Here is a 27,721-nt window from a genome sequence, read left to right as displayed (position 1 = left end):
TGTAGGCAAGGAGGCCCGGCCCCGTCCCTCATGAAGGACAGCGAAAACAGAGGAAAAAGGTAAAATAACGAAAAGGTGGGCTAGTTGGTTAGGGTTCATAGTGAACTGTATGGGGCAGTGTTAGGACTAATGTTGTCCTGTCTTTTATTGTTCTTGTATTAACCCTAATGCTGCCCCATACAATTCACAATGAAAAGGTAAACTTTAAACTGGTAATGCTGAACAAGGTCTTTTTAAAAAATTAGTACTGTACTATGTTTCTGGGAGGATGGAAAATTACGAAGAAATGTTAGCTTTCATATTCACAAAATCAAATAACAGCACAGCTTTCTGATAGCGAAAACAGCAACGTGGTACTAGCCCTGCATCTAGTGAGAAGTTGCAAAGCAAGTGCGGCAGGCTCTGCATCATAAGTGAAAAAGCACTAGACAAGGCTTAGAAAATAAGCTGTAACAATAAATACAATCCACAATACAGAATGTACAGTACCACTAACAGAGGAGGTTATGCAACTTGTAGTTAGAATTATGTTCATGCCATATCGAGCACTGAATAGACTTACGGTGAAGCTTTGCATTTAGCCGTCAGATCTTCAGATGCTGCAAGTATGTGAAAAGACATTTACTATAGTGAGTCACAGCGTAAATGGAAACAGTTAGGGCAGTATTAAAAGCATGGTTTAGTTAAAGCACTCGGCATATTTAGCAAAGACAATCACTCTGGCATTTAAAATGAACAAAGCAAACCAGTATTTTAACATATCTCCTATATGTTTACAAAAAATACCATCCACAACATTTTTTTCAATTAAAAGGGTGGTGCCATCAAATCTTGAGGCTATAACACGCCTGTTGTGGGTTTCATCTGAATGCAAGATCACTTCACACGAATAGCCAGACACATCAAACGTTTAGAGTATATATTTTTTTTAATTCACTTTCAAGGTGTACCTAAAAACATTCTCCTGATCAAGACCCATCGCTAGCATGTTAGCCCTGACGTAGCTCTACAGGAAAGGCAACGAAAGTTGGACTGACATCACCCCAGATCTATAACGACGGGAGTGACCTCCGCCCCATACGTACCGGCAAAGCAGCAGTTGCTACATCGCTAAAGGCTCTTGCAGATAACCATGGCAACTGCTGTCACATTTGTTTTGCTGGCTGCACATGTGTGCGAAAGCAGACGATACTCAGCACTTCGCGAGTTGCAGCCTTGTGTGGTCACATGACCGAGCCACCTACACTGCTAGATCGCTGCCTAACTCTGAGCCCAGCAACACAAAGTTTTCCACATAAATAGGGCGATGTTCAATTATTTAGAGATATACAAAAATCTTGGTGTGTGTATCATGCTTCCTGAAGTTATAAGAAAAGACTGCAGCAAAGCATCTAACAGCCACAAATTTGTGGCACCACCCCTTTAATATAGTTCAGCAACTACGAAAACATTTTTATGTTTGCACTAGATCCGATTCACTCCTAACACCACTCTGAAAACTTTAGAAGAAGTTTTATCCCTGAAGCTGCTCAAGCATGCTGCCTCTACAAAACATTGCTGATAAAAGGACCCGACCCAGCCCTTTTACCACCATGAAAGTGTTAAGGAAATCAGAGCAACTGGCTGGCACACACAAATTTTCATACATATAAAATAAATGCTGAATGAATTATGACCCACTACAACATGAGAAGTTTCCTAGCCTTGGCTGAAAACAGGAAATTTTGATTGGAGACTATATCAATGATAGAAGTGACATTTTGCTTTTTGGAGCAGATTCTGGAGCAGAAAAAATGGTGCTTTGGAGCAGGCTCAAGTGTCTTCAGAGCAGAAAAAAATGCCATAGCTTAGTGTTCCTATTGCAGTTTTCAGAGCAGATGCATGTTCATAACGACTCCTGAAGTCTAAAGTATCACTTAAGCATGTAATAAATATCTAGTATATTTATTATTAAACATGCTGTATGCTAGTATGCAGCTAGTATACAAGCCATATAGCCGCATCATTGGCATAAATCATGAGTGGGGGGGGGTGGGTCAAGAGAGTAGAGTTTTCTTGGGTTTAGGCTGAGGAGGATACCCCTTGCTCAAGTGTCCCACTTGAGACTAAGGATTAGCGCATGATATAATTGTGTTAACAGTAAAGTATAGTGCAATCAACCTTTTAAAAGGCTTTTTATCTTTTACTGCGTACCTCTGTTAAATGCCCCTCAGCTGTGTGAACAATAAAAATCGAAAAAAGGTGGAAAAAAAGAGACTGAATAGAACAACGCAATTACTCGAGCTCGGACCCTATGCTCGTTTCTTTTTTTTAAATTTTAATGAAAGGATGACTATTTTTATATAAATAAAAATGCATCCCATATTACAATACGAATTGGACACCATGGCCTGATATGTGTCACCCCTTGAGATTTTTTCTGGATTTACGCCACTGAGTAGCATACTAAAATGATAGTGTGTACAGCTTGCTTTTGGTTTTGCTTATGCTCACGGGATGGTCCCATGATTCAACTTCATTCTCTTTAGTTTGCCAACACCATTTTGGAGCAGGTTTGGAGCAGTTACTAGCAAATAATGCACTTTGGAGCAGCATGGAGCAATTGGAGCAGCACTTCCATCACTGCTATATGTGTGACACATTCACTGTACTCTAAGCACTACAAAGTCAGACGCTGTACCTGTAGAGCAAGGGCAAGATGAATGGTGTATGTCAGATCATCTGGCACAAGCTCATTTCACTATATAAGTAACAAAAATTTGGCCTCCAAGAAATGTATGAGGCACCCATACATTTCTTATTTGAACCTTAGTACTTGAAAGGAAATCAGTAATTGAAATATCAGATCAATTGATAATAATTTCATGAATGTCAACTTTACCAGACATTCCTTATAGATTGGTAGCATGACTGAGGGTCATGCTGCACAATCTTAAACACATACAAAAACATATAATATCATAAGACAAAGATGCCAGGCGGCTGCAGCAGCCCTTGACAGTTCATAGAGTTGTTCAAAACTAGCTATTTGAGAAGAGATGCCCTTTATTAGACACCTTCTAAACATTGCATAAAACGTGTTCCATGGCCCTTTTCATTCCATTGGTATTGGCAGTGTAATTTATTATGAGACACCCGATTAGTATACCACTGCTCCAGATTCTGGAGCCTTGGTTGGCAAATAAAGTGCTAGGCGCAAGTGCAGACACCCCTCCGACTTTGCCCAACCTTGTGAAGGACCTATTTTAGTGCAGGTGCACTAACTGTTTTATCGAGTAGAAATTGAGCACCAAGAATAACCTTATATGCAGGCACTCATCTGCCAGAAACACTGGTGGAAACAATGATTGATTGATTTGTGGGGTTTAACGTTTCAAAACCACCATATGATTATGAGAGACGCCGTAGTGGAGGGCTCCCGAAATTTTGACCCCCCTGGGGTTCTTTATTGTGCACCCAAATCTGAGTATACGGGCCTACAACATTTCCGCCTCCATCGGAAATGCAGCCGCCACAGCCGGGATTTGATCCCGCGACCTGCGGGTCGGCAGCCGAGTACCTTAGCCACTAGACCACCGTGGCGGGGCTGGTGGAAACAATGAACATTGCAAACAATGTTGAACAGGTCACTAATATAATTCACTATTATTTTATAAAAAATATGTTCCAAGGACTCTGCAAAGACTACATTACTTGCTCATGGACATTGAACTTCACTTTTCAATTACTGCTGAAGGTCACTTGCAAGTTTTGAGCGAGAATGAAGACAGAGAGAACAAGGTGCTATAATGCAATTATTATGCCTGCAATTGGAGCCATGGGGTGCTTTCTATATGTCTTCATTAGAATGGTATAATCAGCTTATCTTGCAAAAAATGAATGCATAGACTGCACAAGAACGCACAAGTGCTCAGCCCATGGCTCCTCCTTTGAACAGTGCCTCAAGTTCACGACGAAAGCATTAGAGATCAAGTGTTGCTCAGTGGTTTCTAAATGTTCCATCTTTTATTAGTCACTCGTTAACTGTTTTATATATGAACTAGAGCTCTGGACATTGCAGAATGACACACTAGAAACTTAAGGCATGGTTTATATAATATGTAACTTAGCGAGTATAAATCGTAGCAAACCAGCAAATGACTTACCATCACTACTTCTACGACAAAGAGGGTCAAAAAGGTAAAGCGTGCAGCGCCCTAGGCTGGTTCTGCCCAGCCGCCGGCTGCTGCCCACTTTTACAAGAAATTCAAAATCTTCCTTATAGTGGTCAGCAGCTGCCTTGAACTCCTCTTCAGAAAACTGAGCAACCTCGGGGCCTGCCTCAGAATCCACGGGTAATGTTCCCTCCGTTTTATCCTTGTCTGCAGAGCACTGAAGCAGAATAGAAAGTGTACATTTCAGGCAAAGCAGTCAATCGATCCAATTGTAAAGCTAAAATCCCAAGGCCAGAGGTCACATATCAAACATACACAGACACTCAGAAAGCACATCAATTTTCATGCACAAAAAACCCGAAAAGTAAAAAAAAAGTGAAAAGCGAATAGAGCCCCTGTCCAGGGGCTCTATTCTACACTCAAAAGTTGCAATTATCATCATCATCATCATCAGCCTGACTCCGTCCACTGTAGGACAAAGGCCTCTCCCATGTTCCGCCAGTTAACCCGGTCCTGTGCTTGCTGCTGCCAATTTATACCCGCAAACTTCATCTCATCTGCCCACCTAACCTTCTGTCTCCCCTTAACCCACTTGCCTTCTCTGGGAATCCAGTCGGTTACCCTTAATGACCAGCATTTATCCTGTCTACGCGCTACATGCCCGGCCCATGTCCATTTCTTCTTGATTTCAGCTATGATATCCTTAACCCCCAGTTTGTTCCCTAATCCACTCTGCTCTCTTCTTGTCTCTTAAGGTTACACCTACCATTTTTCTTTCCGATGCTCACTGCGTCGTCCTCAATTTAAGCTGAACCCTCTTTGCAAGTCTCCAGGTTTCTGCTCCGTAGCTAATTGCCGGCAAGATACAACTGTTATATACCTTCCTCTTGAGGCATAGTGGCAATCTACCTGTCATAATTTGAGAGTGCCTGCCAAATGTGCTCCACCCCATTCTTATTCTTCTGGTTAACTTCAATCTCGTGGTTTGGCTCCGCAGTTATTACCTGCCCTAAGTAGACATAGTCTTTTACAACTTCAAGTGCACTATTACCTATCTCGAAGCGCTGCTCCTTTCCGAGGTTGTTGTGCATTACTTTCGTTTTCTGCAGATTATTTTTGAGACCCACCTTTCTGCTCTCCTTGTCTAACTCCGTAATCATGAGTTGCAATTCGTACCTCGAGTTACTCAGCAATGCAATGTCATCGGCAAAGCGCAGGTTATAAGGTACTCTCCATTAACTCTTATCCCTAACTGTTCCCATTCGAGGCTTCTGAAAACCTCCTGTAAGCACGCGGTAAATAGCATTGGGGAGATTGTGTCCCCCTGCCTTACACCCTTCTTGATTGGTATTCTGTTGCTTTCTTTATGAAGCACTATGGTAGCAGTTAATCCCCTGTAGATTTCTTTCAGGATGTTTATATATACTTCATCGACGCCCTGATTCCGCAGTGTCTGCATGACGGCTGATATTTCTACTGAATCAAACGCCTTCTCCTAATCTATGAAGGCTATGTATAGTGGTTGGTTATATTCTGAGCATTTTTCTATTACCTGATTGATAGTATGAATGTGGTCAATTGTTGAGTAGCCTGTTCGAAATCCTGCTTGTTCCTTTGGTTGATTGAATTCTAATGTTTTCTTTACTCTGTTAGCAATTACCTTTGTAAACAGCTTGTATGCTACAGAGAGCAAGCTGATCGGCCTGTAATTCTTCAAGTCCTTGTCACCTCCTTATGTATTAAGATGATGTTAGCGTTCTTCCAAGACTCTGGCACTCTTCCCGTCAGGAGACACCTCGTAAACAGGATAGCTAGTTTTTTTAACACAATCTGTCCTCTATCTTTCAGCAGATCTGATGTTACCTGATCCTCACCAGCAGCTTTGCCTCTTTGCATGCTCTCCAAAGCTTTCCTGACTTCTATCATTACTGGTGGGGTGTCATGTGGGTTACTGCTAGTTCTTATAGTATTAAAGTTGTGGTTATCCCGGCTACTGTACTGTAAAACCTGTAAAAATTCCTCCGCTATTTTAACTATCCTATCCATATTGGTTGTTATTTTGCCTTCTTTGTCCCTTAGTGCATACATCCGATTTTTGCCTATCCCGAGTTTCCTCTTCACTGCTTTGACACTTCCTCCGTTTTTCAGAGCATGTTCAATTCTCTCCATGTTACACCTTCTCACATCGCATACCTTAGGCCTATTAATCAACTTTGAAAGCTCTGCCACTTCTATTTTGTCTGTTGTACTTGAGACTTTCATGATTAGACGCTTCTTAATGAGATTCTTCGTTTCCTGGAAAAGCTTGCCAGTGTCCTGCCTAATTACCCTGCCTCCAACTTCCACTGCACACTCCGTAATGATACTCATCAGATTATCATTCATTGCATCTACGCTAAGGTTGGTTTCCTCACTAAGAGCTGAGTACCTGTTCCGAAGCGATACTCAAAATTCCTGTACTTTCCCTCTCAGTGCTAGCTCATTGATTGGTTTCTTGCATATCAGTTTCTGTCGTTCCTTTTTCAAGTCTAGGCGAATTAGAGACCGTACCATTTTATGGTCACTGCATCGTACCTTGCCAACCACTTCCACATCCTGCACGATCCCTGGCTGTGCACTCATAAAATCTATTTCGCTCTTATTTTCGCCATTAGGGTTCCTCCATGTCCACTTGCGGGTCCCTCGTTTTCGGTAGAAGGTATTCAAAATCAGTAAATTATTGCGTTCTGCGAATTCTACTAGTAGCTCTCCTCTGGCGTTTCTAGTACCGATGCCATAGTCTCCTACTGCCTGGTCTCCAGCCTGCATCTTCCCTACCTTTGCATTAAAGTCTCCCATCAGTATAGTATACCGTGTTTTTACCTTACTCATTGCCGATTTTTAAGCTTTCATCTGAAGCGTCATCATGGCTGCAATAGTCATTATTAACTACATTGTAAGATTTTTGACTGGCTGCATATAGCCAGTCAAAAAGTATGACATACATGACATGCCGTCATAATTTTCATGTTACAACCTGCCATTTATGTTGTTTATACAATGAAGTGACGATACCAATTCTAGTATACTCAAGTTAAAATGTCCACAAGAACACGAAGACGTAGGCGCCGAGACAGATACTCTTAAAGCATTTTGGTTTGATTTAAAATGTGCAACAGTACATTAGAGGGCCCCCAACAACAAATTTGTAAACTCGAGATGCTTGTAATTGATAATCCTGTGTGTGGGGCCACTTCAACGGATTACATTAGTGACAATATTTTCTGTAGTTTGATGAAGACAGGGGTCCCCTCGTGACATTACATAGGTCAAGCGAGTATTGACAGCTTCAGAGAACATTTGTGGGGCATGCAAGGGCTATTGTTCGTCACCCCTCTTGCTCTGTTGTTAGACTGCTGTCAAGGTGGTTTTTGCTGCTTATGCCAGGAATGCTCTTTTTTACGAGGGGGACACACTCCCTTACATCCTTTTATTCTACCCCATCTGCTGATCCCCATTTGAAAACAGTGTTCAGCGTCGCCGAAGCTGGAGCTCACGTATGCTCCGCTGCTGCCGCACTGTGGGGCAGCAGTTTCTTGTGGTATTTAGATGGGCATTTCAAACTGATGCAAAAGCGTTCTGAATAAATGATGCTAGCATTAGTATACGATACAATAGGCATCTACGATTCAATTTAGGCATTACCAGACACAAAGCTATAAATCACACTAAAATAATAGCAAACAGAACTTTCGCTGTCTATGGTCCTTTAAAAGGGTGGTGCCATCAAATTTCGAGACTACAACAAGGCTGTAGTGGGTTTCCTCTGTAAGTAAGGATACTCCACATATAAGATCGGACACACAATATTTCACTTCCGAAGTGTACCTAAATGCTCATTCTCCCGATCATGACCCTTCGCTAGCACGTCCAGCACTGACAAAGCACTATAGGAAGGGCAAAGAAAGTTGCAACACCACACCAGATTTGTAGTGACGTGAGTGACCTCCGCCACCTATGCGACGTACACACCGGCAGAGCATCGCTTGCTACATTGCTCGCGGTAGCTGCAGCTAGCCATGGTAACTGCTGGTGCATTTTTTTTACTGGTGCTTGTGTGGTACCTGTGTGCAAAAGCAGCCAATACTCAACAAAACGTAAGTCACAGTCCTGTGTAGTCACGTGACCAAGGCACCTACGTTGCTACGTCACTGTCAAACTCTGCACCCAGAAACCAAAATGGAAAGTTGTCTTCATAAATAAGGCGATATTAAATTATTTAGCTAGAATAAATAATTTTTGGAGTGTATTATGCTTCCTGGAGCTATAAGAACGCTTGCAGAAAAGAACATGCAAGTCACAAATTTGGAGGCACATCACATACTCTCAACAACCGAAGCACCAAAAATATGGTGCCTAATCTGAATGTGGGCACCAACCTGGGCACTAGATCCAACGGCAGCTGCACCAGAGGACTTTGGTATCACGCCAGTTCCAGCAGCGCTTGCCTCCCCTGGTGAGGTCACCACGTTGTCGTTGGAGTCAGTGATGCCAAAGGTCAACGCTCCATCTTGACCATAAGTACCACTTGAATCCTTGGCTTTGCTGTCGGCGTCGGAAGTTTTTTTATCTTCGTTGCTTCCAGTTAAAGCACTTGGAGAAGAGGAATTGCCAATATGTGGAAGCAAGTCCGTGTCCTGCAGCACTGGTGCATCTGGCAGCTTCTGCAAGTCCGAAGGCTCAAGGAGGTTCACGTTTTGGTCATATAACTCAAATGGTGCTACAGTCTCATTGATTACACCAGGACTGAGTGATCCACATGCTTTCGTTGAAGCATTGCGACTTTCTGGAAGCAAGAGAGTGTCCCCGCCAGCAAAGAAAGTCGCATCCCTGCTGCTGTGCTCAGACGGCACACTTGGCAACTCCAGAGTACTTTCTAACACTTCTTCAAGACTGTCCGGCTGATGATGACTTTCATCTAAGGTAGAGACTGCCGGGGTATTCACTTTTCGTCGCTAAGGGGAAAAGAAGTGCAGTAGATCAGTGGCAAGACCATTTCCCAAGAAAAGTAGCAGTGAGAAAGTACAAGAGCGAAATAATTTTCGACTTCAATAGTGATTACGCACGTCTATGCATTTCAGCACCTTAACAGGCTTTTTCCTGCACCGATAATAAGGCAGAGCAACCAAGAAAGAAAGCACTACAATGTCAAAATTAAATATTCACAAGTTAGTGAAAACACTGTGCTACCAGCACAAATGTGACTAGCATTGATGCTTTATGCTCCTCGTAAACAGTGCACAGAAAATTTCTGGAAAGCAAAATGATGGTAGCATGGGTGCCAATAAAATCCTAATTCCATAAACATAAAACTGTATACAGTAATTCAGAAACTGTATACAGAAATTGTGCTGTGGCCATATCAAATGACCCTTTTTTCTGAGCCTTTTTCAAGTAATCATCAATTACCATACCATAAAGTTTATTGCCCTATGAATCAATTGCCACAAATTTTATTAATCCACCATGAACGAGTGAAATCACAAAGATTTGTTAAACACTAATCAAAAGGCTCTTCTTTCATGTCAATGAATGTGCCGCTACAGATGGGGATGACATGAGGAGCGGGGGGGTGAAAAGCAACATCGGTACTTATGTACTACTTGAGCGCGAGTCATGAAATGCATTTGCTCAGTCCCAGTGAACTTCCAGTGCACAGTAGTATTGCTATTGAATTATCTTAGCCAATCATACAGCACAGCACTGCAGCATTGGCACCCCATGGCAACACCAGCCACTTTAAAGAAAGTAGGGATGGGCCTCCATATGCAGACGAAGTTTTCTTTTGTAAAATACAATGCATTTAACACCAAAGAATGAGCCTCAGATAGTGGCAACTGTGTGCCCGAGAGGTGGCTGAGGATGCTTTAGAAAGAAGTCATGAGGGGCCCATTAAAGTTTACACCTATGCCCTTATGCAAGATTTCTACTCTAATCATACACATTATTTGAAAGTACTTGTCAAAAAAAAACATGTTTCTATCATAGAAATTTAACTTCTAAGCTTAACCTTAGCGTTGCTAATACTTGTGTTCAAATGGCCTTTGAATGGGAACTTTTGGAGTACAAAAGAACACCACACCAAACATGTTTTAATATCCGTCCTAACAGCACAATCAATTTTCACATTGATTCTATTAATAGTGTATTCATTAACGATATTGTACAGTCTCCTTAACATACCCACACTAGCACATATTAGCCCATGTTGTCTACAGACGAGAGCACGCCTATCTCGCACCCACGCGCCTTCGGCGGTATAGCCTCGCTCCCAGAGACTGCATAATTTGCAACTGCCAAGGCGCACCTCGCTAGCATGGAATGCAGTAACTCTGGGAGTTTAAAATGCGAAAAAGCACCTATTCTTCCTGCGCCCGCTTATAAAATGTCATCTGGGTACCTCTGCCCTGTCATCTGATGTGACAACAACCAGTGCAAGAGGAAGCGGTTGCTGAGCACTGCCTGTGAAGTTCACAGCGCATCGCGGGAATCGTGCCGGTGCGGTGTTTTGCGATTGCACAGATTTCCTTCCACAACGAAAAACGCCGAGCTCCACAGCCTTAGGATATAATCGCAATCAACAGGAAAAACTACGAGCCCAGTATACTTAAGTATACTTAAGTGCGACTCCAGCTGTTTCACTTTACAGCAGCGATTTGCATGCAGTATACCTGTAGTATGAGGCACAAAACTATTGCCATACTCTTTCGCAGGCCGCATGTCAATAATAGAATATACGTATTACGACTCGCGCGTATATGCACGCGCCGCGCATGTTTAGTACAACTGTAACGGCCTACTATCGCGATGCAAAGAGATGTGAACGGCGCGAAGAGCACGGCTTTTGACTCGGTCGAACTGCGGCATGCCTAGACTGTCACTCTGTATGCGAATCTATACATGCTTTCGACCGGCATAGCCGTAGCATTTTAAAATCTTGTTTTGGCTGGCACTTTTGCAGCGCGTGTGTTCCGAGTGCCCGGCAGGACTGGCAATTGATACACATGCGGTGCATGAGCACAAGTTGGAACCAGATTTTAGCGCTACTTTGACGTCGGCTTACAGCACGAATTCTGCCTTGTCACAACCAAGGCGCGCCGCAGTTCGGCTGAGTCAAAAGCAGCGCTTTCCGCTGTTCGCGTTTCTTTTCAATCGCAATAGTACGTACCTGATGAAGCTGCTTCTGTAGTCTGCAATACACGTGCTGCAGACATTCCAGACTGTCGAAGAAGGTCTCGTCAACGTTTCACACGAAATCAGCATAAAATTCCAGCACAGGAACAGCGCGAAACATGCTTACAGCCCGACTCGAGTTGTGAAGTTTCGCATTTGATTTGCAGAGCATCTGCTCGCCTGGCAGTTGAGAGTTACTTTGCCGCACTTGCAACAGATGGCGCCACGCCCTTTTCAATATGGCAGCAAGCACTGAGCTCGCTGTGTTCTAGTGTATAAGTCACTGTCAATTTAACGTTTGAGTTTTCCAACAGACTCAGAAAATGTTTCATGGATGTTTCATGGCTGTGACACTCAGCCTCAGCAAAGCAGCCACAAGAAACCAGTGTGGCAATGCCAATCTACACTTGTATGACCGAATTCATAAACAGTTCAGAAGTCCCGAAATGGAATATTGAAGACCAAGAATTAGATTAGTGAAGAATTAGGATTAGTGAAGACCGAAATAATCAAATCAGTCAAAGGTATCAGAAGCTTAAAGGCACCCTGTAACATTTTAGGGGCGAAGCTCTTTAGGGTCGAGGCTTGTCCATTGTCGCATCTTAGCCAGTCGCTAGTACTCAAGCGCCCACTAGATGGCTCTGCGAGGCTCGTCCATTGTCGCATAGTATCTAGCCCACTGAATGACTGCAGCGCTCGCCCGCAATGCCTCCACTCCTGAGGCAGTGCGGGCGAGGGTTGCTGCAGCCAAGCGCCTGGAGCGATCACTACCCAGGATTGGTGGCGCCGATGCAAGCTTTCAGCGAGACTTTCTATATCGCAGTTTTGGCCACAGCTACAAGGTTTGTAACTACTTGCAATTCGATAACAATTAGACCACGATCTCCAGCATCTCAAACAAGCAATCTTGCGCGAATGCCATTCTGCAGCAGAAGTGAAAAGAATCACTGCACATCATATCTAAAAACCAGTGTCACTTTACTGCACAGACCACCAAGTGGTTCTAGTGAAGGATCGACGAAAGCTGTGCCTCACTACCATATACAGCCACGAATAAAACATGTTGCGTATATACCATACCACCCCTCCCTGTTTACCAGGTCTTTACATGATGATCGAGTGGGCAAAATGTATGCAGATTCACAGTTTACCAGATTTACCTCCAAAGCTTCGCACACCCATCATTATTCACTTCATGGATATGGTAGAATTTTTTTCAATTAACCATCATATGGCTTCATAAAAGGAGTTCATTGCCTAACGAATCAATTGCCATAAAATTTTTTAATAATCGTTTAAGTACAAGCAGTTAAGAGACTTGTCGCATGTTAAATGCTCTCTCCTCTCACCCCTATGAATGCCCTGGAAGCTAAGAAAGGAGGGATGCGGAAAGAAGTCATGCACAACTCATGATCTTGAGCGCTTTTTTTTTTTTTCGCTTCAAATGCGCAATTTACTTTCAGGGTGATTGAGAACACGCAAGCAGGAAGCAGACATCATCGTGCAGCTTCCTTGATTTGCTTATTTGAGCAGCTCACGATGCTCAAATAAGCAAATGGCCATGAATTTGCGTATACAAACGACAGTCATTTGGGTATATGGCATAATTTGTAGGGAAAAGAGGGAACGACTTCTAGCCAGTTTTGAGAAGTCATTGCATATTCCAGACCGCACGCAGTGCTATTATAATGTTTGGCTCGTGTGTTCTCAGGAGCGTTGACTACCGAAGGCCAGCATTATCTGACCACGCCGAAAAAGCGTTGCTGTGCCCCTTTGAAAGACCTGTTCAAGCTGAAATCGCATAGATTTTGAATTGCTTAGAACAATAAAATTAGTGCAGGCTCATCTCTGAAAACATGGAATGAGAGTGAAAAGCCCCTAAGCAACAGGCCACCTAAATCCCTTTCCCAATCATTTGCAGTACTAGATAACTATGTGCACAACTGTGCTAAGATTATCAACAACACATTTTGTCAGTGACACGAGTATGGCACAGTATCAAACATTACAATATAATGCAAAAAAGTCTTCTCTAAAAAGACAACCAAGAAAGTTCTAGAAAAAAAAAGACAGACAAGTGCTCGACATATCGCATTTTATGGCAGACATCCTGCATTTAAAAATTTGTGGCCAAATATGCAAATAGGCAGCAGGCACATGAAATACCTTTACTTAGACTACATATATCTGCCACAATGCTCAAGGACATCAAGATGCAAGGCCTGCAAAAATGCTAACAGAAGGTGCTGAAAATGAACCTTTATGTGTCACAATATAGCCAAAAACACTCACCAAGCATCCACAGGCCAGCATGAACAGCAAATGGCAATTGAGAGAATAAGAAAGAGCTACTGCTCAAAAATTGCTATGATCGAACATTATGAGTAAATGTCAATTCATACAGTGACTGGATTTCTATTCACTATCCAAGGCCAGCATGAACAGCAAATGGCAATTGAGAGAATAAGAAAGAGCTACTGCTCAAAAATTGCTATGATCGAACATTATGAGTAAATGTCAATTCATACAGTGACTGGATTTCTATTCACTAAGTTAATGCATCAAGCTCACGATAACAATACAAGTTCAGGGCAATACAAAATTGTTTAAAACAACACTACAAATTCACAACATGCTCAATGCTGCCATTTATGCATGATATATTACAAACAAGGAGCTCGGAGTCAACAAGAACAAATATGGAAATAGTTGTAGGCTCAAAGCGAGCCGTTTGAATAGCATGCCACACAATAACTTTTTTAATTTTAACACGGCATGTATCAATGTCATCCTTCTTAGTTAAAAGCAAAGGAGAAGCAACTTTGAATAGTAGCAGACTTTAAATTTCAAAAGGGTACAAGTGACAATCAGTAAAATAAGTTACGATTTAAAACTTACTACACCTAGAGCATATAAGCCTGTATGACAAACTTTAGATCTCGTTTTCCGACTATTACAGAGCTACACACCACGCAGAGCCTCACTTTGAGAAAATTTCTGCACTCCTTCCCTACACCTGACCAATGCTCCTTGCACGCGCAATGACCACTCGGCGATCAGCGACGAGACGCAGCACGCAGCTCGTCAATTGGTCTAAACCAGGTCTCAACAAACAATAGTAAGTCAACGACAGTTCCTGTTTACACCCACAGCTACAAAAGAGCTATTCAATCATACCAGTTACGAAACTCCCCATAGGCTCCATGCATCGAAATTGCGACACTTCACTGATCCAGTCTTTGGAAGTGAGCAGATTGTCGCGCCACCTGTTGATCAACACACCCACTATTAAGCGCATTATTTGGGTTGTGTTGCTGCTCCCAGATGGCGCGACAGTCTTCTCCCAAAAAATCGAACTACAGAAAAATCGGGCCAACTTCATGTCCGGGTTTTGGAACGCAGTTTTGCTGAAAATTGTTGTCGGCTGTAAATTGAGCGATTGGGCTGCGGAGAAGCATCTGCACCGGGTGAACGGTAAACAACCTGGCATCGCAGAAAGCGGAAATGCGTTGCGACTGATCAAGTTCACCGATGACGTCAATCGCCGACGGGCCACACTTTCCCCTTCCTCTGAAGGAGAAGGGTGGCAAGGCTGCACGAAAATTTGAAACCAGCTGAACGCGACGTTTTAGCCCCTATAACTTCCTTAACTCTTTTGTTACCACGCCTATTTAAATCGATCACCGGTGGTCGACGCTTTTGGACCATCAATTTTGTTATGATAAATTTGTTTCTCGTGCACCCTGGACTTTCTAGTAGTTAGACCAGCCACTCAACTTTCAGAATCAATTTGAATTTGCCTGTTCTTGCAATATAACGATTTTTGACAGACCTTTGTGCATATCAATGTGCGTGTATTGTTGATTGATATGTGGGGTTTAACGTCCCCAAAACCACCATATGATTATAAGAGACGCCATAGTGGACGGCTCCAGCAATTTCGACCACCTGGGGTTCTTTAACGCGCACCCAAATTTTAGCACACGGGCCTACAACATTTCCGCCTCCATCGGAAATGCAGCCGCCGCAGCCGGGACTCGATCCCGCGATCTGCGGGTCAGCAGCAGAGTACCTTAGCCACTAGACAACTGCGGCGGGGCAGTGTGTGTATTGTTGGAAAAGTGCACTAGGCTGGCGAACTTGTCAGAAGTGCTTGCCCCTCATGATTATGCTACAGTAACAACAAAGTAATGGAATGAAAAGAGCCTTTTCAAGCCTACTATCGCATCAAAGTGTGAGCTTTGCAATTTAACTATGTTGAGCAGTAATAATTGCCAGAAATTCATGCCAGATATTCAAAAAAGAGCTGTTCCTAGGAGTCGGGGAAAATTTACTCTACAAAAAATATTTACAAAGGTCCGCCGCACGTTTGAAGTGTCGAGGTGGCCTTCTCTGACAGTATCCAGCTGCTTTGGTTTTGCTTGCATTGATATATCAGACACGAGGTTGCATCTAGTGTCACTAGTCACTCCTATGACGTCGAAGTCACACGCGCATGGGTGCACACCTGCGCTGCAAAAAACACTCGCCGCTCAAAACTGTGTTGCAACCGCACCTGAATTGAGTGACAACTAGGCCATCAGCCCCTTAGCTTTATGGTGACGATGTTTTGCGTCAGCTTGAGACATCCGCAGCCATTTATGGGTTTGTTTTGATTACGACCTCAGTTTTCATCTCTGCCGCAAGTGTGTAGCTGATGACCTTTGTGCACAATCTTATAGCTACTATAGTTATGTGTGAGGTCCACACACCACTGGGGCACAGTGTGCTGGTGCCGGCTGCAGAGACAAGAAGGCCACCGGAGCACATCATGGCCCTTACCATGGAGCAGCACAAAACCTTTTAGAACTGCGCACGATATTTTTTTTAATACGATGTACAATATGATGTGCCGAAAATGCAAAAAAATATGCTTAAATGCATATATTAAAATGCCGATCTATACAGATTGAGGTGACTCATAGAGGTGACGCTAGACAAAATAGCGAAGTTCATTAGAAATCAGATTTATACGGGGATTATTCACATCACGGGCATAAGTCCTATATTGAAACATTTGCAGGCTCTTATTCATCATCATCAGCCTGACTACGACCACTACAGGACAAAGGCCTCTCCAATGTTCCAAAAGTTAACCCGGTGCTGTGCTTGTTGCTGCCAATTTATACCCGCAAACTTCTTAATCTCATCTGCCCACCTAACCTCCTGCCTCCCCCTAACTCGCTTGCCTTCTCTGGGAATCCAGTTAGTTACCCTTAATGACCAGCGGTTATCCTGTCTACGCGCTACATGCCCGGCCCATGTCCATTTTCTCTTCTTGATTTCAATTATGATATCCTTAACCCCCAATTGTTCCCTAATCCACTCTGCTCTCTTCTTGTCTCTTAAGGTTACACCTACCATTTTTCTTTCCATTGCTCGCTGCGTCGTCCTCAATTTAAGCTGAACCCTCTTTGTAAGTCTCCAGGTTTCTGCTCTGTAGCTAAGTACTGGCAAGATACAGCTGTTATATACCTTCCTTTTAAGGGATATATAGTGGCAATCTACCTCTCATAATTTGAAAGTGCTTGCCAAATGCGCTTCACCCCATTCTTATTCTTCTAGTTACTTCAATCTCGTGGTTCGGCTCCGCGGTTATTACCTGTCCTAAGTAGACAGTCTTTTACAAATTGAAGTGCACGATTACCCATCTCGAAGCGCTGCTCTCTACCGAGGTTGTTGTACATTACTTTCATTTTCTGCAGATTAATTTTAAGACCCACCTTTCTGCTCTCCTCGTCTAACTCCGTAATCATGAGTTGAAATATGTCCCCTGCACTCAGTAGTTACTCAGCAATGCAATGTCATCGGCAAAGCGCAGGTTACTAAGGTACTCTCCATTAACTCTTATCCCTAACTGTTCCCATTCTAGGCTTCTGAAAACCTCTTATTGCACGACAAAAAAAATTTACCGAGAAAAGTGTACGAGTACACTTGCATCTCGTGAAAAACCATGCAGTGCTTCACCGCATGGCACAAGCCACGAAGCAGCATCGCATTTTTTTATTTTGTTAGAGTATGTAAAAAGAAACATTTTGTACAACATTCATTATTTTTCATACTGTTCCTGGGTCATTTATCCACAAAATGTATATTCTGAATCTTCTTTGTTTTGAATATTTTTGCATATATAGTGTTTTTTATTTCACTGTTTACCAGCTGGTGACCTAAAATCCTACACTTTTCACATTTTTCTTCATTCTAAAATAGTTTTGTTGCTCTACAACATATGTTTTTTTGCAAAGAGCATTTCATTGTGCAAAGTTTAGTATACTGCAATGGGTGCTAGAGTACTCTTCAAACTGGCAAAAACGAAAGAGTTAACATAGCACGTATTTGCAGAATTCTTGCAACAGCATGTTCACGAAGTGAAAGTGCACATATTTCTCCTTTAAACAATTTTTGGACCTTGGGGTTGTTTACTGGCCCTTTAAGACAGGGCATTGTGACAGTGCAAATTTTTACTGAAAGCTATGCTGTTTTCACGGCATAGCTTTCGTACACTGCAGTGAAACCACCATTACAATGAAGTAAAATGCGATTTATTATACTCCCATTCGTCCATTTCAAATAGTACTTCAAAATTCCTAATTTAAATTGAAGTCAAAGCAAATGCGAACATTGTAATATTTGCTGAAATATTCGAAGGGTTCAAATATTCGCACATGCCCACTAACAAGCAAAACATAAACAGCTGAAATGCGTCAGTAGTATAGTAGCTGTATAATTATTAGCATTAAAGCACAGCAAAACAATACAGATGAAGGCAACAAGGTCAGGTGTATCCCTTCTTGCCCTTTTCTGTGATCTTTTACAGTGTCACCATAGTTATTGAAGCTTACACCCTTTGACAAGAGTCGCTTTAACTACTAATGCATGAACAGTGAGTTAACCATCTAGTAAGCCTTTTTTTACCATTTTTAATCAACACACCCATGAACTCGGGTGACGAACAGCACATGCCATCAGTGGACATAGTATTCATGAGAAATAAATGATCACCTACTTTTCAAGAACTGTAACAAGCAGACCAAACCACTACTTTATAGCAGGACAAAAATATGCCTCAAACAGACTAACTATAATAATAATAATAATAATAATAATAATAATAATAATAATAATAATAATAATAAAAATGAGTGGGGTTTTCCATCCCAAAACCATGATGAGGAGCACCACCATAAATTCCGACCTTCTTTAACATGCGCTGACATTGCACAGTACACAGGCCCCTACCATCTTGTCTCTATCGAAATGCAACCACAACAACTGGTATCAGACCCGCGACCTTTGGGTCAGCAGCCAAGCACCATAGCCAGTGATCCATCAAGGCAGACAGCCCAATTATGTTTAGGGTCTAGAGTCATTTGTTGGAACCACTTGGCATGACTCCCAACTTTTGTCAGCTTTCCCAGCAATAGCAAGCCTTTCCAAGGTTCCCCCCCCCCAATTTTCCCCCCTTTTTTTTGCATGAGCTTTTCATAGTAAAGTTAGATATTCTGTAGCAGTTATTTCCTACAAGACATTTTGTTCATAAGTCAATTACTTTTAGTCGGTACATAACTCTGCTGCAAAAATGACTTGTCGTGCAGAAATTAATGGGCCAGTAAACAACCCCGACATGTAAAAATTTCCATGAAAAGAAATAACCGCACTTTTACGATGTGCACATGTTGCTCACTAAATTTTACAAATACCTGCGATAATAAGGAAGCTACACGGGTTAGAACATCCACTTCAGCTGGTTGAACATTTTCCTGCAGCCTCGCCACCCTACTCCGCCACAGAGGTGAAGGTGTAGCCTGTCGCGACTCCGCCTACTGTGACACATCGTAGGGCGATACATCATCGGCACACAACAAATGACTGAGGTAGCGAGTGTCGTGTTTTCTTGTCCTCTTCGTCCCCGTGAATTTGCGCTACTACACCATATGGTTAAATGATGTCTCACCAACTAGCCCAGCTCTCAACCCTACTGAAGAAATGACTGAGCAGGGCCTCCCCTCCATGAGCGCATGTGATAGCGGCACGAGAAAGAGGCGCAGCGCGAGGAGCACCTTCTTCTAGTGGTATAGTAATAAGACTCCTCTTCATCTCCGAGGCTTTCGTTCTGGCAATATCGCTTCTCCCAGTAGTCTCGAGGTCAACAAAACGGCAGAGGGCAGCACAGGAAAATGAAAATGCGGACTGCACAGCCAAAACTCCACTGCAGAGCCAAGGCACCATTTCATGGGGCAAAGGACCAATCGACAAGCTCAGTAGTACGTCAGTTTGCCCGTAGGCAAGTTTCAGTCACTGCGTGTACAAGAGGGATTACGAGTTCAGTGGTCGTAATTACACTGAAGGAAGGCAGTCTAGACTCCCAGTCACCGCTGTCCTGTGGTGTCTAAACAACCATAATTGCATATAGCAATTACAACTTATTATGAATGATATCCAGATGGTATGTGTATGTAGCTTGGCCTGAAATACTGCTTCAATGCCAATTAAAGTGACCAACCTTAAGGTTGAAACTAAGTTGAAGTATTTGCCCAACATCCCATTTATTGCTACTCGTCCAGTCAGCAGTACTTGTTGGTTCCCTAAGTTGCTGAATGAAGGAAAATGATAACTTCTCAGGTAACATTTACCAGCTCATTTTTCAATTTCTGCATACCATATCTAAACATATTTTATAAGAAAGACTAAGTGCCACTGAACAATTAAGAACAGCAATAGCAAAAAAAACGGTGAAATGTGTGCAGCGCTGTGGTGTCTCGAACGCCTTTTGTACGTGTCCTTAGCCTGCGCTACCATACCAATAAGCTTGAATCATTGCCCTCAGTGTAATAACCAATCTTCAAAAATCCAAATGTTTCTTTGTGCAATATCAGTCGCATGCATGCTAAACAATAGCAGTAATTATTACTAAGGATAATAATACCCACTATTATGGCCTAGAAATCCTTTCACATCCCAAGTAACTAACACTTCTTTTAAAGAGCTTGCATGACATACAATGTCAACATGCTACAGTGCTAGTTGCTACAGCATTCTGCTGCTAAGCACAAAGTTCTACCTTCAATTCTAGCCTACGTAGATGTACTTCAGGTTCAATGAAATGCATAGAACATTCGTGCACTTTGTGCATGTCAGGGAAGCACCCATGGTCAAACACAGCAGTCCCCACTACAGATCCCACTAAAACACTGATCAGATTGTGGACTGTCCCCAATACAAATCCCACTACAGATCCCACTACAGCACTGATCAGATTGTGGTGCTGACACACAGAGCCCTACAGTTTTTTTTTGTTTGTTTTACCATACCCCAAACCAATTCATGTGCACCTTTGATCAAAACAAACAATGCAATAGAAAAGCAGACCAATAAGATGACATTCAATGAGTGACATTCAATGAGCCAGATACCTAAGAGCCATAGGTGCCAGATATGCCTCTTTAACGAGTTTGGGCTCCACATTTTATTGCCTACCTATTGTCCTATCTACTCCTTTTCAGAAGTACTATCAGCCTTTTATTAGCTTATGCCATAACCTCCCCCCCCCCCCGCAATCTTTTACAAAAATATATTGATTAAGATATTTCATGTTAGTTACATATTTAATAAACATGTCTTCATTGGACAGAACTCTTATTTCAACATACATAATCAAAAGGCACCAATTACGGGAGATATTGGCATCAAACACCATTGAGACCATGTTCAAAAAGCTAATTTTACTCTAATAGAATCACGAGTCAACTCGCATCAGGCTCACTCAGACTCTGGTCATGCCGCGAGTCTTAGTGAGTATGGCAGAGTAATGTGCTGGTAAGTGAGTCCAAGTGAGTGTGGATGAGGAAAATTGATGCATCTGAGCCCAAAAGCCTTCAGAGCAAACTCTGTGTTTACCAAGTGAGTGAGCTCCAATTATTTTGCAGACTTTTCTCCATAGGTTATCCAAAATATTCTAATGTATGTAATTCACAAAGAATGACCAGAGATTTTTAACAAGTTGCTGAAGAGTAATACTGCCAAACCACACAAGTAACAAATTCGGTTGTGGCTGCACAAGGACGCTTCCTGCAACGATTAGGTGCAAGTTTTGAATGTAGCACATTTTCCCACATGGTTACAATGCAACAGAGAAAAACAAAAGCAAGCACATATCTAGCTAGCTTCATGTATGCCTAGGAAGACAAAAGATCTTACACAGAAACCTCACAATAGTAATTTTTATAGGAGGTTTATAAAAACTTCCTATTCAGATATTTAAAGAAACCAAACATCTAACACAAGTCGAACTTTGTAAAAAGCGATTACACCCGACCATTCTAACACAAGTCTAACTTTATAAAAAGCGATTACACCCGACCCCTCTAGCACAAGTCGAACTTTGTAGGAAGCCATTACTCTTTACCACTAGTCAGTGCCATAACAAGAATTCGTTATGCTGCCATGATGCAAACTGGAATGTAACAAAGCTGGCCTTCGTATAAAGAGCATGATATAGGCTGTCAACTGGGCCAGCCAATGGTTCGACATTAGGTCCGAATTTTGATTCTCCTTATCAGAAACTACCTTGGGTTTAAAACAATACAGTGAAACTTCATTTGACCGAACTTGAAGGGACTTCAGGAAAAATTAAAAGTTATATTGAAACAGCTATGTTGTACCTAGTTACTACAAGCTAAAAGCAAGATCAGTCACTAAAACAAAATTTTCAACCCATTTATAAATCATGCTGCTCAATTGTATGTAAAACGATGCTTAACGATTGATATGTGGGATTTAACGTCCTAAAACCATCATATGATTACGAGAGACGCCGCAGTGGAGGGCTCCGGAAATTTCGACCACCTAAGGTTCTTCAATGTGCACCCAAATCTGTGCACACGGGCCTACAACATTCCCGCCTCCATCCGAAATGCAGCCGCCGCAGCTGGAATTCGATCACGCGACCTGCGGGTCAGCAGCAGAGTACCTTAGCCACTAGACCGCCGTGGCGGGGCGCAAAACGATGCTTATTAAGTATCTTATGAGGAATGTTGCACTTGTGCGCTGCTCATGAATGCAGTGGCGACAAGCTGAGTTGTACAAGCTTTCATGCACCTTCTCTGGATCAATACTGCTGAGAAGAACAAGCACATCAGTGGTTCTGCACAGTCTCTTCAAACATGCGCTTCCGTTTGGCCTTCATGTTGACCATCACGCAGTTAAAGGCCTAAGGCTGCAGCTGTTGTTATGGCTATCCCAGGCTTTGCTATTAGCTCTAGTGGCACAGCATTAGTGGTACTCATGGCTAAGGCCACAATGAAACTATGCTACAAAATGGGCAGCTGTAGCTCATGAAACAATAATAATGACCTCAAAAGCATTGCATCATGTCATGGAATGTATTCCTAGAATTGAACTGTGCTATACCATTTCAACATTATTCGTGCACTTGATACTATCCATGTAAAAGGCTTATATGCTGGCAATGGTTTGCTGTGTTGCTCAAGCTGTACACCCATCGACTTCTGTTTTGCTCGGTAACGTTAGTGGCAGACCGAACAAACAATATGCCTTCATATTCTGTAATGAGCCCACAGGAGACTTCATAGAGTCAATGCAAGTTAGCTCCACTTGCACAGGAATTATGTAGGTAGCAGCCTCTTAGGATGATGATCCCAGCAAGATGTATGGCATAACTGTTCAATGATCCACAGGAGTTCAAACATTGCACATTGCCTTCACCATGCACACACACAAGAATGTTGTAAACTTTACTGTGTTATCAAATGCACTGGTGTTGCACCTACCTTAAGAGGCAGTAAACAGGCTCCAACCTTTTTTTTTAACCTCCCCCCCCCCCCCCCCAATTGAGCTCACCAATTCGTAGAATAGACCATGAAAATCACATTTGCTGAACCATACAGTGCTGCACGCTGCGCAGACCCTCGATTTCGAAAAACAATCCCGCACCCGTTTCCCTCTCCTGACCAATCCCCCTCGTACGCACAATCTGAAGAAAGGTTGCCCATGGGCAATGTTACGCACCACTGAGCTGATCAATTGGTTCTTTGCCCAATGAAACGGCGTCTTGGCCCTGCGGTGATATAGTTTCAGCCTCACAGTCTGCATTTCCTTTCTTTTATTGTGACGTACCCGTGACGTGTCACATTGCCAAAGTGGGCGGAGTCACGACAACGGGCTACTCCTTCGCAGAGAAGGGTGGCGAGCGGCCACAAAAATTTCAAACCGGCAGAACGGATCTCTAACTCCTGTAACTTCCTTATTATAGCAAATATTCGCAAAATTTTTGTGGCAGCATGTTCACATATTCTTGTGGCAGAAAGTGCACATAATTATCTCATTAAAATTCATGAACCTCGAGGTTGTTTTACTGGCCCTTCAAAGCAATAACATAAAGCCTGCCTGGAATGCACAGCACAGTCACAGCGTAAGGTGGAAGTGTGGCCTTAATAGATGCCATTGTAAACTCTTGGTTACCTCGCAACTGTACTTGTGACAGTTGCGAGGTAACCACTACACAATCAAATTTTGTGCAGTAGTGAACCACCCATACACGTCTCAAAGGCAATATGCACACTTTGTTGTTGCTGTAGCTGATGAATAATGGCATAGCCTTTTGCAATGGTTGGAAGGCTTTAAAAGCTTCGTCACCCCACATGGTGCCACTCCTGCTGCAATTCTATTCTTCTGCCCCACAATATTATACCTGTTAACCCGATTCCACTCTTTGCATGACATTTATATAGGGTCTTTCCAAAATCGTTTCAAGCACTGGAGTGGCTCTGTGGTAGAACACTCGCTTGCCATGCAGATTGCTGGGCTTATACCCTTCAAAAAAAATCATGCCGCACAATAGTCTCTACAGACACCAGTGGAGGCAGCACACATCACCACAAAAATGTGCTGCTGCAACCTTACAGCATTTTACACTGTAATAACACTAACACTAAGTGAATGCAGTTAGAAAAGTACAACACCCACAATGGCAGCTCAGAGGCTATGGTGCTCATCAGTTAAAGATGACATTGCATGCATCTCAAATAGTTGCCTTCTTGAGAGTAAAATGCATATACACTAATGTTCGAATATTAAGGCATACATACATATATATATATATATATATATATATATATATATATATATATATATATATATATATATATATATATATATATATATATATATATATATTTTAATGACAATTAGTAAAAACTATTTTATTTTGTGCCTCAAAACACAAACCTGTATTCAGGACATGAAACTCCATCAGCAGAGAAGGAAACTACAGAAGAGACCACACTATGGGCACGTCAATTTATATGATGAATTTAATACTAAGTGTCCACAGTATGTCACATGACAATAAGCTAAATGGATACCGAGACCACAAAGGAAATGGTTTTTCTTCTGTAACAACAGCTTTATAAAAGCACCGACTTTTGAACACTCCTAGACTAGAAATTATGTGTAGAGCTGTTTCCCAGTGGTACAGTGGGTTCACATTAACACATTCTGTCCTACGTTCAGTAGCATTGACTATTACTACTAAGCCAGTCTCAAGAGCAAAAATGCAGTCAGAATCAACAAGGCAAAACTTGTTTACCGCATATGGCCACAGAAAAAAAATTTTTTTTTCAAGCGATAGCTACCAGGGCCACCGAAACATGTGTTATGTGCAACCACATAGACATGTTACGACAGGCTCTATCTGTGAGAATGACACTATCAGTCCAAGCACTGGAAGCAATGTATTCTTCCCACATTGCCAGCCTTACGAGTCACATTTTAACAGCAAACGCACAACACTGAATAGCAAAACATTTGATAGGCGGGCTAGCTGGTATAGATTGACAATGACAACTTGGCAGCGCAAACAAATAGGACATATCTGTATATATTTCCTCTACGATTAAACCCAAGTTTAAGTATACGCTTGTTTTTGTACCTTCTTACTTTGTCAACTTTGTTTTCGCTGCCATGTTATCATAGTGCACAACAATGCACACGGCCGAATGGAATGGCAATCACTACGCTGTTTTATAATTTATTAACGATTACGACGAAGGCGCCCACGTTGTTAGTGAGCTGTTACGGTGCAACCATCATTTGACAGCAAAATCTGTCACACGTTGTACCGAGAATCGCACAAGTGGCCAGCAGTTAACCCCGGCCGTCGCGTTATCACGACCGCGCACACAACCGCTGATCAACCCATCTTCAGGGGGAAACCAGCAAACGAAAAAGAACCTGTGTTTGCTCACCACGACTGGCGCAGGAGCGCTAGCGTCGTTGCCGCTAATGTTGAAGTAGCCAGTGGCCCCCAAGGGAGAGCCCTTCGCCGTGGTGAAAGTCAAATCCAGTTCGCTCTTGTTGGTGTCGTCGCCAAGAAAAGCGCTCGACGATTGTGGCCTGCGAAAATCAGGGCCATAACGAGTGATAAGTGATGAATGGCAGAGCAGCCTCCCACAGAGGCGAGGCTCCTCCCGCATAAGCGAGGCACTCGTCACAGCGCCAACGCACTGGGCCCCTGTAAGGGGGGCTTTCCGCGAAGCTGGACACCGAAACAGCGACTCCGTTTGGGTGCACTGGTTTAAAACAGAAAGAGACTACGCAGTACCTATCAGCGAACATTTACGCTGAGTAAGAACTAAGAATACTCACCTCCTAAAGGAGCTGAAATACGGCACGAATTTTTCCTTACATGCAACTAACAGCAGCAAGCAACGATGAGGTCACGTGACGCCCCGTATGGCAACAAAGGTTGTCAGAGGGGCAAGCAAAGTCGAGCACAAATGTTTAGCGCGTGTTACAAAACGCAACGAAAATGAATTTAAAAAAATAATTATTGGGTTTGACGTCCCAAAATTACCATATTAGTAGAGACGCCGTAATGGAGGGCTCAGAAAATTTAGCCCGCATGTTTTTTTTTGTTTTTTTTTAACTTTCGCCTAAATAGGTACACGGATCTCTTGCATTTTCACCTCAATCGAAAATACGGCCGCCGTGGCCGGGATTCGATCTTGCAACCTGCGGGTCAGCTGTCGAGCACTATAGCCAGCAGATCACTGAAGCAGGTGATTTTTTTTTTTTTTTTTAGGGGCGAAGCTTTTTGAAGCACCTGTTCGTCCCTCGTAGTAGTAGTGTGTAACCTGTCTTAGATTTTAACCTCAAAGGTGGTGCCGGTGGGAGATTTCTTCTGTGCGTTGTTGAACAATAAAAAAAAATCGCAGCGTGCGCGTTAACTAAAAGCTCAGTTCTCCTGTCTAGCATTACCCCTTAACAGCCATTGGCATGTACATTGAGCACTATCTGACAAGAAAGGGTTGCTACGTTATACTCGCTGGGCGTAACCCCCTTGGTTTTAGAAAGGTTTAGCGAGCGTTGGGCCACAGTGCCATGAATACAGTGAACTAGTATATACCATAAACTCGAGGTGGTTAAAGGTGGGAAGTAGACACGAAGCGCAAGCCATAAGAAAGTGTGCGTGTGCCACCTCTCGTTTAGTCCTGGAATGTCCGCTGGATTGCGGTGCTTCTATATGTGGAATATATGATGAAAAGATGCGAGATGGTGGTACTTGGAGTGTTGACTAGATGGATGAACGGACACGCAGACAGATGCATGGACGGACGCACGGATGGCTGCACGGACGGAGGGATGCATGCACGAACGCAGGGACAGACAAACGGATAGACGTGCGGACGCACTAACAGACACACGCACGGCCGGGCGGATAGACGCACGGACGGTCACACAGACGGACACATGGACGGACGCTTCGCCCCACTCTCTGTAATTCACTCCGTGGATATGCTGCCATTTTTTTTCTTTTCTCAATGACAATATGGCGTTTCTTAACGCGAATATTCGCAGCTGCTTGCACTTAATTCAGTATCAAGAACGTTTTGAGCGGCAAGCAAGGTCGTTCACGAAATTTGCGCCTTTGGGGCGTTACTGCAATAAAAGACAGTGCTTAAATTTACTTCAGCATCAATAATAATATATAATAACAATTGTCGAGGGTTTTATGTCCCAAAACCACTATATTACGAGAGACGCCGTAGTAAAGGGCTCCGAAAATTTCGACCACCTGGGGTTCTTTACGGGCCTTAAGCCTTTCCGCCTCCGTCGATAATGCCGCCGCCGCGGCCAGAATTCGATCCCGCGTCCTGCGAGATTACTGCAGCATCAATCGTGCTGCGACACAGTTCATATCGAAGTCTCCGTTGGGGTAACAAGCAAAGTTACTTGACGTATGTCGCGTCCTATGAAACGCTGTCTAGGATACACAAAGAGCGTTCGTTGAGCACGCA

At 42.9% G+C, this 27,721-nt stretch overlaps 1 protein-coding gene across 2 annotated transcripts in view; it reads right to left on the bottom strand.

Annotated features, from left to right (window-relative positions):
• Window positions 1-27,721, bottom strand: part of LOC119176239 (uncharacterized) — a 160,094-nt gene that overhangs the window by 97,071 nt on the left and 35,302 nt on the right. For both annotated transcript variants that reach the window (XM_075877287.1, XM_037427422.2), the window contains 4 exons: window positions 25,670-25,817; window positions 8,573-9,148; window positions 4,146-4,371; window positions 563-599 (listed from right to left, as the gene is read on the bottom strand). In XM_075877287.1, the coding sequence (XP_075733402.1) occupies window positions 563-599; window positions 4,146-4,371; window positions 8,573-9,148; window positions 25,670-25,817 (987 nt within the window). The remainder of the gene's footprint in view (window positions 1-562; window positions 600-4,145; window positions 4,372-8,572; window positions 9,149-25,669; window positions 25,818-27,721) is intronic.

Source organism: Rhipicephalus microplus, chromosome X (genome assembly GCF_043290135.1).
Source record: "Rhipicephalus microplus isolate Deutch F79 chromosome X, USDA_Rmic, whole genome shotgun sequence".
Lineage (NCBI taxonomy): Eukaryota > Metazoa > Arthropoda > Arachnida > Ixodida > Ixodidae > Rhipicephalus > Rhipicephalus microplus.
The sequence above is the reverse complement of the archived record's forward strand: the minus strand, read 5'-3'. Positions and strand labels throughout refer to the sequence as shown.